General features: G+C 39.6%; 1 protein-coding gene across 2 annotated transcripts in view; it reads right to left on the minus strand.

The window, feature by feature from the left end:
- Positions 1–14,916, minus strand: part of GSNAP (gamma-soluble NSF attachment protein) — a 202,656-nt gene that overhangs the window by 90,843 nt on the left and 96,897 nt on the right. For both annotated transcript variants that reach the window (XM_089372939.1, XM_089372938.1), the window contains exon 6: positions 1,153–1,231. In XM_089372939.1, the coding sequence (XP_089229065.1) occupies positions 1,153–1,231 (79 nt within the window). The remainder of the gene's footprint in view (positions 1–1,152; positions 1,232–14,916) is intronic.

The raw sequence follows: 14,916 nt of genomic DNA on the forward strand, positions 1-14,916 counted from the left end.
TTCAGTCAATTTGCAGATTTCTGAAGTCAACTGCAGCACTAAACTAGGACAGTCAATACCAGTCAAACTAGAGGTCAGATCACCTCGATTTTCGTGCCAAAAATTGCGGCTTGCCTAGGAGAGGCAACCACACCCAATCCACACTTCTGGAAGGTCAACGCTTGGTCAACGCTGGTCAAAGAGATGACCTACTGCCCTAGTGTCCTTCTTTCTGTGTCTTCTTTGCCCTAGGACGTCTTCCTTTCAGCCACACGTGTGAGAGAGAGAGGCTCCTTTTATGCGTAGGAGAGAGAGAGAGAGAAGGTGAGTGAATTGAATTGTCCAAATGAGGAGAATGCTCCTTGTATTTATATGCAAATGTTGAGGTTGAATAGACATCACTGTTGGGCTTCTAAGCCTACATAAGTTTGCTGGCCGACCTTGACAATTTGTCCATAATCAAAATAAATTCATATCTCCATAAATACTTATTTGAATCGGATGATCTTTAGATCAATCCTACACCTCTCAATGAGAGGAATCTAGGAAAAATATCAGAAGCCATAAATAAGGTGATCCACATGGAGTTTGGCCCTAGTTGGCAATTTTAACAAGACTTGACTTTGCTTGGAGGAGAGTTCTTTGACTTCTATACAAACATATACCTGATGCAACATGCCCTTAAGGTCTTCAATATTTTCTTTTGACTATTTGACTCACCTATAGCACTTTAACTTGTGCTAGACCTATTTCAATGAGCAAGAAACTCATTGACATTTATGAAGACCGAACCTAGTTACATTTCCTTCAACACTTTCTACTCTACCACTCCTTATACTGGTTGTTTTTATAGATCTTTATAAGGTGGTCTTTTTCTTGTTCATTAGATGTTTTCCAACTTCAAAGCCTCGTTCCTTTACTCAGCCTCTTTATATTAACATATTGTCATTATTATTTTTCATACATTAATAAAGGAGTAAATTTATTTTAAAAGTTCAACAGAACTTCAAAGAATTTACAGAAGATTTTTTATTTTGAGCTGGCTCCTTCGGGGTTCAAACAAACAGTTGAGAAAAATCTGATAAGGGGATCCCAAAATGAATTAATTTAAAATAGTTCAAGAGCATACAAGGGAAATTAGAACAAAATAATTATAAGAATTTTAAGGATTACCTTGCATTGGCTATTAATAGCTTTACATTTGTCTGCTGCTAAACCCCATCTCAAAAGAATCGTTGCTGCATCACTGAACCTGTAGTCATCCACAAACGAAAAAATTAACTGAATTTAACCAATAGACAAAATGTAGACTTGTTCTGAGCAGTTACAATGCAACCAAAATGGTAGCATGTCATCCACAAACGAAAAAATTAACTCAATTTAACCAGTAGATAAAATGTAGACTTGTTCTGAGCAGTTACAATGCAACCAAAATGGTAGCATGTAGGAGCTCATCTTCTGTACTAGAAATTAACCTGATAAGACAACATTGAAAATTTACCATCTCAATAAACTGGAAAAAATAGCAGTCAGAAAGTTAAAACCATCATAAGTTTAAATGTATAGTTCATTTGTCCCATCTTGGATATATGTTGGAAAATAAAAAATGCCTTTCTACATAAATCATGAATCATATTCCTAGCTGATATCATTATCAGTTTATGCAACTAATCCTTCAAGGATATTGCCATATTGATATCAAAAAAGCATAACATATGAAAATGATACCAACCCTACTGATCTATTCAAAGGAAAGAAAGCCCATTTGAACAATATCTGTAGATTTTGTAGCTTCTTGACTCCTTTTGGAGATTTAGCTGCTCCTCAGAAGATTAATCATCCAGGCTGGCATTAGATTGTAAGCTCTATGGATACCAAGTTGACCCTTACTGCAGAAAATAAATTGGCATTCATTTTGACAGAATTACACTTTTCATTTGTGTGGTTAGAAAATTACAAGTTTCCTGTTTAAGTTAGTATCAAGGGTATTTCTCTTCCTAACAGCTTGGAGATGATTAGCAATCACTTTGTGGATGAATCTCCCCTCTTAATTTGGATAGACCAAGAGTCGATCGAGAATACACAAGGATGCCTTAACCTCTTCTATAATTTTTCAGGGGCAAGTTGTCCATGAACATAAGACTCTTTTGGTTGGTTGGCCTTGACGACATTCCCAAATGGATTCCTTCAGCTTGGAACTACATCCAGCATGATTATGTCCCATCTCAAGATCCTAATTCTGAATAGGTCTACCAGCTGCTTTAGTCCAAGCTAAAATTCAGGTAATTCAAAGACCTGACTTTTGCAGGTAAGTGACTGTTGTCTCAAGAATCCTACAGGCCTCCCACATTTATTACATTTCTTGTTGGCTCCCCAGCAACACCCACAGCAAGACCCAATTCAAACTGTTGGAGAACATTCTTGATCATTTCAGTGGTCTAGATATGGTGGAAAGGGAGGTCTTCCTATGGTTCCCTGGGATGTCTATATCATGGACAAGGAGGGGGGTTTGGACCTTATTGATGTTGCTTTGGAAGGCAGCATTCTTGTTGCCAAGTTGTAACACCCCCAATTACCCACTGAGGTGTATCACTACCTCTGTAACCTAATCTTTCCAAAATTTCCCCTTCAATTCAGTTCCTGCAGCATTTATCAAGAATGTCTAAGGCATTCTATCTTGCAATGCATTCCTGTACAGGAATGTAATTGCATAAATGACACCATTTAATTTGCTATTCACATGCAACACAAGAAGATACATGAATATTCACAGCAAAAAGAATATAAACATAAGAATAGGCACTTATCTTTTAAAGAAAACACCGATTGGTTGTAGACCTCGAACGTTCCACCGAGCCATAGACCATGCTGCTCATAATTTCTCAGCAGTGGGTCACCCCCGAGCTAGGGCCACAACTCCACAAGCACAAAGGCTTACATTAAGCCAGCTATGGCATCTAACTAATGTCGAACATGAACAGGGCCAGGGTACCAAACTCCAGCACCCTCCCACCAACAGTCTCACATCCCCCATCAACCCACACAACCCCAAGTATTGCACCCCCTTCTCGGCACCTGCAGTCCATCGAGCTATGCCACTACCCTTCCATGGGTTTTCAACTTGGCCAGCCAAGGATGTCATAGAGCCTTGTGGCTTATAGGAGTTCCAGCTGCCCTCAAGAATTTTTCCCCGAATACCCTTCTCGCCTCACACTAGGGAAACCTATCCCCTTTTTACCGAATCCACCTAGGACATTACTGAAAGCCAATCATATCACACGGTCACCCCTTCTTCCCCCCATACAACTAATGCAATGGATGATGGAATGACTTTAACAAACTTTACTTTTATGCACATATCCCTTCTTTAACAAATGGCACACTCTGAAGTCACGTTATGAACATAGGAAAAATCATGTGCAATTTTTTACTTAAGCTTGTTTTAGTAATAGCTTTACCATAGGAAAAATCATGTGCAATTTTTTACTTAAGCTTGTTTTAGTAATAGCTTTACCACCTAGGCTTAACCTCTTCACCACTTATCTCTTAACCCCCCTTTCACACTCATGGAGTCGTAGCCGTCATACTCTCTTGTATGATTTGGTCTACAGTAGTGGTGCATTCTATTGATATGCATGTGAAATCATAATTACAAAACTAGGCTCTCTTGAACATATCAACACATACATACTAGCCTAAAACACTTATGTACATGGGCATATCGACCCCAAAATAGTCCTCGGCCCGCTAGCCTAAACATGATATGTACATCACCAATACAGGGGTCATCCCAGTGGTTTTACAAAAATGGATGTTGAGATGCCTGTAGAGATCCTTTTGAAGGCAGCCGTTATTATGCCATAGCTTTATTTCAGCTCGGAATATGATTAAAATTCATGGCACTTTCAGGTTGTGTGATATAATCTCCTCTCCTGACTTTTTTTTGTATTTTTGGGTCCTTCATTTGCAAAAGTATTCAGAGGCCTAGAAGTTTCTTGCCAAACTAGTCAAGTCGAATTTCTCAAGTAGCAAGTAGATTGGGACTTGGCCTAGTACCTAATTTGGAGTTGGAAACAATGAACTAGTGCATTGTCGAGTTGCCACAATTCCAATTATTGAAAAATGTAACTAGTGTCGGTCTTCATAATTATATCTGAGTCATAATGAAATATATTTGTCAAAAGAAAGAAAAATAAATTTTATTATTAAAGAAATTGACTTATTAAAGTATGGGTTTCATGCTTGGGCCAATTTTTTTTAGGTCAAAGCCTCAATTAAAGGCTTCTAGGGTTTATGTCAAGTGTCCTTGTCCATGTCATATTGTAAAAGACCCTTCTTGGGATTTGTTTGTCAAGAAAGAAATTAATTTTAATGTAAAATAGGTCAATTAGGCCTCCTCCACCAAGTTGGCCTCAAACTGGACAAATCGATCTAGCTGAGGGGCAAAAACTCCTATATAAAGGCAGCAACTTGACCTCATTTGGAGCACTCACTCATCAAATTCAATCTGCAACTTCTGGGACCAGAAAAAGTGCGAATTTCAAGGAAATAAGACAAAAAGGCTAGCAAAGGAGGACATTATCTACCTAAGGAAGTCGAAATTTTCTCTCTTATCTCACACGTGTGAAGTTACTGTTGTTGTTGGAGGACCGAAACTGCAATTCTATTGTTGGGCTGAAATTCTTTAGCTAGGGGCCGAAATTCTTTAGCTAAGGGTTGTAGTTCTACAGCTGGGAAGTCAAATTTCTAGATTATTGTTGGGTTGAAGTTGTTGGATAAGAAGAGACTACTAAATCATCTTGGAAGGCTAACTTGGTGGAGGAGGAAGGTCTATTAGTCTAAGGTCTCGGTCTATTTCATCTTGAATCTACTGAAGGAAGATTTTTTACTAGGTTTTCCCCTATATAGGGTTTTTAGCCCTGGCTAAGTGCCTAGCTCTAGTGACCCTAATCTTCATGTTTTTGCTTTGATAATTGCTTGATAAGAAGAAGATAAAGAAAAAACATAAAGAAGTTAATAAGAACATAATAATATCACCAGTAATTATCATCATACTTTCTGCCTTTCCGATTTTCTAACATGGTATTAGAGCTAAGCTGAAGAAGAAGGCAAAAGGCAGACTAAAGATCTATTGAAGAAAAAGGCGATCAAACAAAGGTCATTAAGGAAAAGGATTATATAAGAAAAGAAGCCTATTGCCTACAGGAACTATGTCAACTTCAATGAAGGGAGAAAACAAGCTAGAAGGAGCCTCCAACTACAGGGCATGGAAAAAGAGGATAGATCTCATCCTCGAAAAGAATAAAGTTTTGGATCGTGTTCAAGGAAAAGTCAAGAAGACTACAAAGGAAGTAGAGAAAGTAAAGTTCAGGGAAACCAAAATCTTGGCCATGAACCTAATAGTAGATGGAGTAAAGGACAACCTAATTCCATATATATCCAACATAGATTCCACTCAAGAAATGTATGAGGCTCTCTTCAAATTATTCACCATCAAGAACATTGGTCAAATAACAAGCCTCAAGAATGAATTAAGAACTATTAAGATGACAGAAGACGATACTATATCATCCTACTTTACAAGGATATCTAGAATCAAGGATGAACTCCAAGCAATAGATGAAATTGTACCAGAAAAAGAGCTCATAATTATTGCTCTTCTAGGGCTACCAAAATCTTGGAGTGTCTTTGCATCAGGACTTAACAGTTGGAAGGATACTCCGACATTTAAACAAATGTAAAATGGATGCAGTCAAGAAGAAGCTCGAATATCATTAGTAATTAACAAGGATGAAGAAGAAAATACCTCTAATGCCTATTATGCTCATCACAAGAAGAAGGGAACCTTCAAGAAGTTCAAAGGACCAAAGAAGAAAGTTGACCTATCCAAGATTGAATGTTACAACTATCACAAGATGGGTCACTACAAAAATCAATGTCCGAAGAATCCAAAGAATAAGAAAAGAGATAGGGATCAAACAAATGTTATCAATGAAGCTCCTCATATATCCAACATTGATTCCACTCAAGAAATGTATGAAGCTCTCTCCAAATTATTCACCATCAAGAAAATTGGTCAAATAACAAGCCTCGAGAATGAATTAAGAACTATTAAGATGACAAAAGACGATAATGTATCATCCTACTTTATAAGGATATCTAGAATCAAGGATGAACTCCAAGCAATAGATGAAATTGTACCAAAAAAAGAGCTCATAATTACTACTCTTCTAGGACTACCAAAATCTTGGACTGTCTTTGCATCAGGGCCTTAACAGCTGGAAGGATACTCCAACATTTGAACAAATGTGGAATGCATGTAGTCAAGAAGAAGCTCGAATGTCATTAGTAATTAACAACGAGGATGAAGAAGAAAATACCTCTAATGCCTATTATGCTCATCACAAAAAGAAGGGAACCTTCAAGAGGTTCAAAGGACCAAAGAAGAAAGTTGACCTATCGAAGATTGAATGTTACAACTATCACAAGATGGGTCACTACAAAAATCAATGTCCAAAGTATCCAGAGAATAAGAAAAGAGATTGGGATCAAACAAATGTTATCGATGAAGCTCCTCATATATCCAACATATATTCCACTCAAGAAATGTATGAGGCTCTATCCAAATTATTCACCATCAAGAACAATGGTCAAATAACAAGCCTCAAGAATGAATTAAGAACTATTAAGATGACAAAAGACGATATTGTATCATCCTACTTTATAAGGATACCTAGAATCAAGAATGAACTCCAAGCAATAGATGAAATTGTACCAGAAAAAGAGTTCATAATTACTACTCTTCTAGGACTACCAAAATCTTGGAGTGCCTTTGCATCAGGACTTAACAGTTGGAAGGATACTCCAACATTTGAACAAATGTGGAATGCATGCAGTCAAGAAGAAGCTCGAATATCATTAGTAATTAACAACAATAATAAAGAAGAAAATACCTCTAATGCCTATTATGCTCATCACAAGAAGAAGGGAACCTTCAAGAAATTCAAAGGACCAAAGAAGAAAGTTGACCTATCCAAAATTGAACGTTACAACTATCACAAGATGGGTCACTACAAAAATCAATGTCCGAAGAATCCAAAGAATAAGAAAAGAGATAGGGATCAAACAAATGTTATTGATGAAGATCCTCATATATCCAACATAGATTACACTCAAGAAATGTATGAGGCTCTCTCCAAATTTATTCACCATCAAGAACATTGTTCAAATAACAAGCCTCAAGAATGAATTAAGAACTATTAAGATGACAAAAGACGATACTATATCATCCTACTTTATAAGGATATCTAGAATCAAGGATGAACTCCAAGCAATAGATGAAATTGTACCAGAAAAAGAGCTCATAATTACTGCTCTTCTAGGACTACCAAAATCTTGGAGTGCCTTTGCATCAGGACTTAACAGTTGGAAGGATACTCCAACATTTGAACAAATGTGGAATGCATGCAGTCAAGAAGAAGCTCGAATATCATTAGTAATTAACAAGGAGGATGAAGAAGAAAATACCTCTAATGCCTATTCTGCTCATCACAAGAAGAAGGGAACCTTCAAGAAGTTCAAAGGACCAAAGAAGAAAGTTGACCTATCCAAGATTGAATGTTACAACTATCACAAGATGGGCCACTACAAAAATCAATGTCCAAAGAATCCAAAGAATAAGAAAAGAGATAGGGATCAAACAAATGTTATCGATGAAGCTCCACCTAAGAAGAACAATACTGAAGAATCAAAAATCAAGGACTTGTACTGCTAAGTCCTCTCTCTCATATATCTCTCTTAGTCTTCTATTTTAAAGTTTTGAATTGTTTTCCTTCATGTTTTGATTTCTAGAATTTACAGGTCTAACATGTCTAGTTAGAACATTTTTGAATTATTTTGATGAGTTATAGATATCCCTCAGAAAGATTAGATTAAGAGGGAGCCTTCACCATTTTACCAAAAGATAAGTATCTTATTCCTTGTTTCCTCTTCTACGTTTGGTTTCCCTCTCATATCAAGATTTGTTTGTATTATATGCTAATAATCATTTCTTTGTATTTTCCTTGGAAAGAAAAGATTGCAGAATACACAAAGGTTATGGAGAATACTTCAAAGGATAAAGCTTAAAGCATCGAAGAAGTTATGTTGCAAAGGAATCCCTTCAAGAATTAATGTCCTACAAGGTTTGTTAAGGAACAACTTAAAGGTATGTCTTAGAATGTCAAGCCAGGAGTAACTCCACGAATGAATTGTTTCCTTTGCATTAAGAGATAATATGAATATATAGAAGGAGAGGGATACTATTGGGTTTCATCTCCCAATGTCTCTTCATCTTCCAACTTCTTTTAGTTTTTGTTATTTACAATATGTACATGGATTTCCTAATCCCAAAGATTAGGTCTCAACATCCCCCCCTTAATCTAAAGGAATGTTGGTGAGTCCAAGCATCATTTTGAATCTTTCAAACTTTTCCCTTCCAAGCGCTTTGGTGAAAATGTCTGCAATCTGCTCATTTGTGGAACAATGTCATAGGTGGATTGTTTTGGCCTCGCCATGATGTCAAATCAAATGGTATTTTGTAGTGATGTGCTTCCTTCGATCACGGAACTTTGGGTTCTTGACCAACTTTATTGCAGAAGTGTTATCAATCACAAGAGGAGTTGAATGCACTTGTTTCTCCTGCAAATCTTCCAAAAGATTCTTGAGCCACGCAATTTCTTTTGTTGCTTTAGTTGCTACCACATATTCTGCCTCAGTTGTGGAATTTGCTGGAACTGAGTTTGTGTGACCTCCAGGAGACAACTCCTGATCCAAGACTCATAACATAGCCTGAAGTAGATACCCAGTTTCTTTATCTCCATCGAAATCTGAATTAGAGTATCCAATCAAGCTGAAGTCATCCACTTGTGTATACTTGAGTCCAAAGTCTTGAGATCCCTTCAAGTACTTTAGAACTCTTTTTGCAGCAAACCAGTGACCCTCACAAGGCTTTTGCATAAACCTGGAGAAGATTCCAATAGCAAATGAAATGTTTGGTCTGGTAGTAGTCAGGTAGTTGAGACTTCCTACGAGTTGCTTGTACTTTGTTGCATCCTCAAATTCTTGTCCTTCAATGGATGTGAGCTTTAAGTTTTGTTCCATTGGAGTAGTCAAAGGATTGCACTCAGCCATGCCAAACATGTTCAACAGATCTCCAATGTACTTCTTTTGAGAGAGAAATATAAACTTCGAATCTTGAGTTACTTCAATACCAATGCAGTAGTGAACATATCCCAAATTTGTCATTTCAAAACCTTTCCTCGGTTCTTTCTTTATGGATGCAATGTAGCTCTCATTGTTCCCTGTGATCAAAAGATCATCTACATACACCACAATGTTGATTTGGGGTAGCATCGGATGTGCTCTAACCACGAAATTTGGTGGAGAGGTTGGGGCACATGAGATCTCCAATACCCAGAAAGGGTTTGGGCAGATTCTAAACAGATCAAGAGATATTAAAATAACTAATATTTTTAATGGAGTCCCTAAGTCTAAACTTAGGGAAAATAAAATATTAATGTGTATTAATATGAATCTGTGTTAGAATGGCCCAAAAGACATGGATCAAGCCAGATCTAATCTTAGCCATTGATTAGGGACTTAATCTCGGTCGTTGAGATGTCAACAGGAAAAGTATAAGAAGAGGCTTGAGGGTCACTTGGAGAAAACACCAGAGTGATCAGTCATTCTATTCTCTAGAGCGGGGTTTGCTAAGAGAGATAGAATTAGTGATCAGGAGATGCAACTGAGGGGCATTTGAGTACAGAGAGACAGAGAGGCAGATAGTGTCGGGAGAGCAGCGCAGTAGCTAAGAAGAGTGACGCAGAGCCAGCTAGGGCTCACGCAGGGCCACGCAGAGGTAGCCGGGAGATGCGTAGAGCCTCAGAGAGGTCAACATAGCTAACGCAGAGGGCCAGAGGGCTTACGCAAGGCATCCCAGCACTGCCGCAGACCCATCCGGGGTGACACAGAGCCAGTGTGAGACAGAGAGGGGATGATGCAGTCCAAAGAGAGGCTGACGCTGGGGTTTCTGGGGCAGATTTGTGCTGAGTAGTTGCCGGAAGGATTATTCGGGGTTTCAACCAGGAGATTTGTCAGAAATTGAGAGGTATTACTGCTAAGGAAATTCTCTGTTGGGTAGGCTAGTTTCGACACCCAAATTGTACTCTGATATTGCTTAATAAGAAAACCCTCAGATAGTTGCACTGGTTTTCCCACATTGGGTTTTTTTCAAAGACATTAGTCCAAAAATAATGGTGTCACATGGCGTGTTTGTTTCTGTTTCTTTTAGTTGTTGATCTGTAATATGTTGAGCATGCACTGGTGTTTATTTTCAGTATTTACATTGTAAATAACTTGTTAAGGAAAATAACAAGTAGGTAGGAATAAATCAGATAAAGTGCATGGAGGGTTTCTAACTAAGTAAAATTAGAAACTTCAACATGGTATCAGAGCGTGATTGCAGATCACAGGAGGACTAAGGACATCAGCCGAGCAAAGCAATAGCAGCAGAAAACAACTGTCCCGAGGTGATAGAAGTTGTTTCTAGTAGAGCAGCAACAAGGAAGGGTGACGCAGTGCCTGCGTCATCAAGGGTGAGTCGAGAAGAGGCAGCGCAGAGGCTAAGGAAGGCAAAAGGATCCTCATGCAAAGCCACATAGTTGGCTGAAGAGGCCGGGTTGCTGGTGCCGGGATTGCGCGGAGGCTAGGAGCTCTCACCTTCAGGTTGCTGGGGTTTAGAAGGATGCAGAAATATTGCAGAGTGGAGCTGGTGAGGTACTGTAGTCAGAACAGTACCTGACAGAGCAAGGCCAAGAGGAGTTGCTACCGAGGGTTTCTAGCTGAGGAACCCGGATCAATGGTGCGATTGCACTAGATGATCAGAGTAGGGGCATCTCGACAGTAGCAGAAGGATTTCCAGGAGGGAAATCAAGACTCAGAGGGAGTCCAGAAGAGAACTTCCAGACGAGAAGTACAGACTCAGACGAGTCGAACAAAGAACTTCCAGGCGGGAAGTAGACAGACTCGGAGGAGTCGATAGAGAAGAGAAGAGAGATGGCCGAGAATGGGCTGAGGGATCAGGACAGGTTGGCTGAAGCATCCAACTTTGCAGTCTCGAAGGCCAGGATCCTGTCTATTCTATGTGCCATGAGTGCTCATGCACCACTTGAGGGGAAGTGGGGAGACATCGAGCTGTAGTCAAGAGGACTACAAGCGATGAGGGTAGGATCCTCGAGGTACCCAGCCTCTTGGATTAGACCTTGCTACGGGAGCCCCGACTAGGAGTAGCAAGACTGGCTGAGTGGATAGAGACGGATGCGCATGGAGCGGCAAAGAGAGCTACAGTGCAGGAGTCCCAAGACAGCGTGAGGCTAGCAGGTTGCAACAGTGCCAGAGGCACAGGAGTGTTGCACCAGTGCAGGATGGCACAGAGAGGTGTGCAACGGTGCGAGATGCAGGGAGTTGTTGCAACAGCGCAGAGTTCAGAGAGGGATCACTTGTCAGTAGCAGAGGGAGCTTCAACATCAGTGGGTGTCTCTAGCCCAACAAGGAGGTCAGATTGGGAGATCAGTTACTTACTTCTCAGTAACTAAGTTACAGTGTAGCAGTGGACAGCACGATGCAACATAATGAGAAGAGGTGCAGTGTGGATGCAATGCTGGGAGAAAGGACCAGCAGCAACACAGATGCAGAGGGAGTTGTCGTACAGATGCAGCAGTGGCAATGGCAGAACCATGCAGCAGTACAGGATGCAACAGTGCAGAGGATGTTGGGCAGGAAGGCCTAGCATCAGCACAGGTATCGATGCCGGATGATCAGAGTAATACTCAGTGAGGAGTACTGCTAGAGCACAATCCTTGCTAAGAGGGAGTGTTCATTTGGGGTAGCATCGGATGTGCTCTAGCCCCGAAATTTGGTGGAGAGGTTGGGGCACATGAGATCTCCAATACCCAAAAAGGGTTTAGGCAGATTCTAAACAGATCAGGAGATATTAAAATAATTAATATTTTTAATGGAGTCCCTAAGTCTAAACTTAGGGAAAATAAAATATTAATGTGTATTAATATGAATCTGTGTTAGAATGGTCCAAAAGACATGGATCAAGCCAGATCTAATCGTAGCCATTGATTAGGGACTTAATATCGGCCGTTGAGATGTCAACAGGAAAAGTTTAAGAAGAGGCTTGATGGTCACTTGGAGAAAACACCAAAGTGATCAGTCATTCTATTCTTTAGAGCGGGGTTTGCTAAGAGAGATAGAATTAGTGATCAAGAGATGCAGCTGAGGGGCATTTGAGTACAGAGAGCCAGAGATAGTGCCGGGAGAGCAGCGCAATAGCCAAGGAGTGACGCAAAGCTAGCTAGGGCTCATGCAGGGCCACGCAGAGGCAGTCAGGAGCTGCGCAGAGCCTCAGAGAGGCCAACGTAGCTGACGCAGAGGGCCAAAGGGCTAATGCAGGGCATCCGAGAGCTGACGCAAACCCATCCGGGGTGACGCAGGGCCAGCGTGAGACAGAGAGGGGCTGATGCAGTCCAAAGAGAGGTTGGCGCTAGGGTTTCTGGGGCAGATTTGTGCTAAGTAGCTGCCGGAAGGATTATCAGGGGTTTCAGCCAGGAGATTTGTCAAAAACTTAGAGGTATTACTGCCAAGGAAATTCTCTGTTGGGTAGGCCAATTTCGGCACCCAAATTGTACTCTGATATTGCTTAATAAGAAAACCCTCAGATGGTTGCATCAGTTTTCCCACATTGGGTTTTTTCAAGGACATTAGTCCAAAAATAATGGTGTCACATGGCGTGTTTGTTTCTGTTTCTTTTAGTTGTTGATCTGTAATATGTTGAGCATGCACTGGTGTTTATTTTCAGTATTTACATTGTAAATAACTTGTTAAGGAAAATAACAAGTAGGTAGGAATAAATCAGATAAAGTGCATAGAGGGTTTCTAACTAAGTAAAATTAGAAACTTCAACACACAAGATATACAATTGTTTTGCCAATTTTCTTGAGAAACAAAGCTGCATCATGAAGATGATAATGTTTGAAATTGAGTTTCAGAAGATGCTCGGTGCTTGTTTGAGGCCATACAAGGATTTTACAAGCTTGCATATTTTGTGTTCCTGACCCTTCACAACAAATCCTTCTAGTTGGGACATAAAAACATTATCTTTCAGATCTCCATTCAAAAAAGCAGTTTTTACATCCATTTGGTGGAATTTCCAATCGCTCTGTGCTTCCAAGGCAAAGAGTCGGATGGTAGCCCATTTCGTTGTGGGGGCAAAAATCTCCTCATAATCGGCCCCTTCCTTCTATGCAAAACCCTTTTCCACAAGCCTGCCTTTATGCTTGTCAAGTGAGCCATATTCTTTATACTTGTTCTTGAAGACCCACTTGCAACCTATTGGTTTGGTTCCCAATGGGGGATCAACGAGCTTTCAGGTGGTGCCATTCTTTATCAAAGCATCGTATTCTTTTTGCATCGCTTCTTTCCATTCATCATGAGAAGCGGCTTCTTTGAAGGAAATTGGTTCAAAATATGTAGACAAATTCAGTTCACAATCATAAGAAACATCCATATCAACTGGTGAATTAGGATTGTCTACATCACCTCCATTTGTCTAGTTGAGCTTCTTGTTCCTGTCTTTCCAACCTCATTAGGACGAACACTTTCAAGTGTATTTGTCAGCCATTTTGGAGGACCTTTCTGAGATGGCCCAGGTTGCTCAGTTGACTGAGTTGGGGCTGAATCAAGATTTAGTCTCCCAATTTTGTCAATCACATCACTCAAAGTGTCATCTTGATCAGTGGTTGGAGCTTCATGCAGGGGAGAGAGTGCTTCAAAAGAAGATTCCACAAATTGATCTAGTATAGGGATCCCCCCTTCAAGATGTGGAATCTCATTATCAAACCCTTGAAAAGACTTTGCATGTTCGAATCTATCCAAGCGATCAAGTTGTCGCTCAACAACATTGTCAGCCTTAGAAGATTCAAGAAAGATCACATCTCTAGATATTATAAACTTCTTATTCACTTCATCATAGAGATGGTATGCGTTGGAGGTGTTTGAGTACCCCTAGAAAATACATTTGCAACTCCTCGCACCGAGTTTGTTTCTCTGTTCCTTAGGTATCAGGGCATAACAGGTGAAACCAAAAACCCTGAGATGCCTAACCGAAGGAATGTGGCCATACCACATTTCATAGGGAGTCTTGTTTTTTATAGCATTAGATGGACACCTATTCTTTATATACACAGCACATAGAACTGCATCAGCCCAAAACATCAATTTAACATTCTTGAAAAACATCATGGAACATACCATATTTAAGATTGTCCTGTTCATTCTTTTAGCTACTCCGTTCTATTGGGGATTATAAGGCATAGTTGTTTGATGTTTGATCCCACGTTGGCGAAGATAGTTTTCAAATTTGTTTGGTGTATATTCTTTTCCACTATCAGTACAAATAGATCCAATATGAGATTATGAATCATTTTCGATCCATGCATGAAAGTTCTTGAATGTTTCAAAAGCTTCAGATTTGTTCTTCAATAAATAAACCCAACACATTCTAGTGTAGTCATCAATAAATGTCATCATATATTTATTACCATTTGTAGAAGGAACAAGCATTGGACGACGTAAATCAGAATGAATGAGTTCAAGTTTTCTATGTGCTGGACTGAGAATCATGAAAAGATTGTTTGTTGTGCTTTCCTAAGATACAAGCATCACATTGCTTAAGTTTCCTATGAATTGTAGGCAAACCAGTAACACCATTTTTCTTCAAAAAATGAAGGTTGTCATAGTTCAAGTGTCCAAATCTAGCATGCCATAAAAGACTTGATGGAAATGTACCTTCATCATAGTGAGAACTGTATGAAAATTTATGTGCATGAACAG

This window comes from Pinus tabuliformis, chromosome 8, assembly GCF_031772625.1.
Source record: "Pinus tabuliformis cultivar Carrire ecotype Pingquan chromosome 8, CPIR1, whole genome shotgun sequence".
NCBI lineage: Eukaryota > Viridiplantae > Streptophyta > Pinopsida > Pinales > Pinaceae > Pinus > Pinus tabuliformis.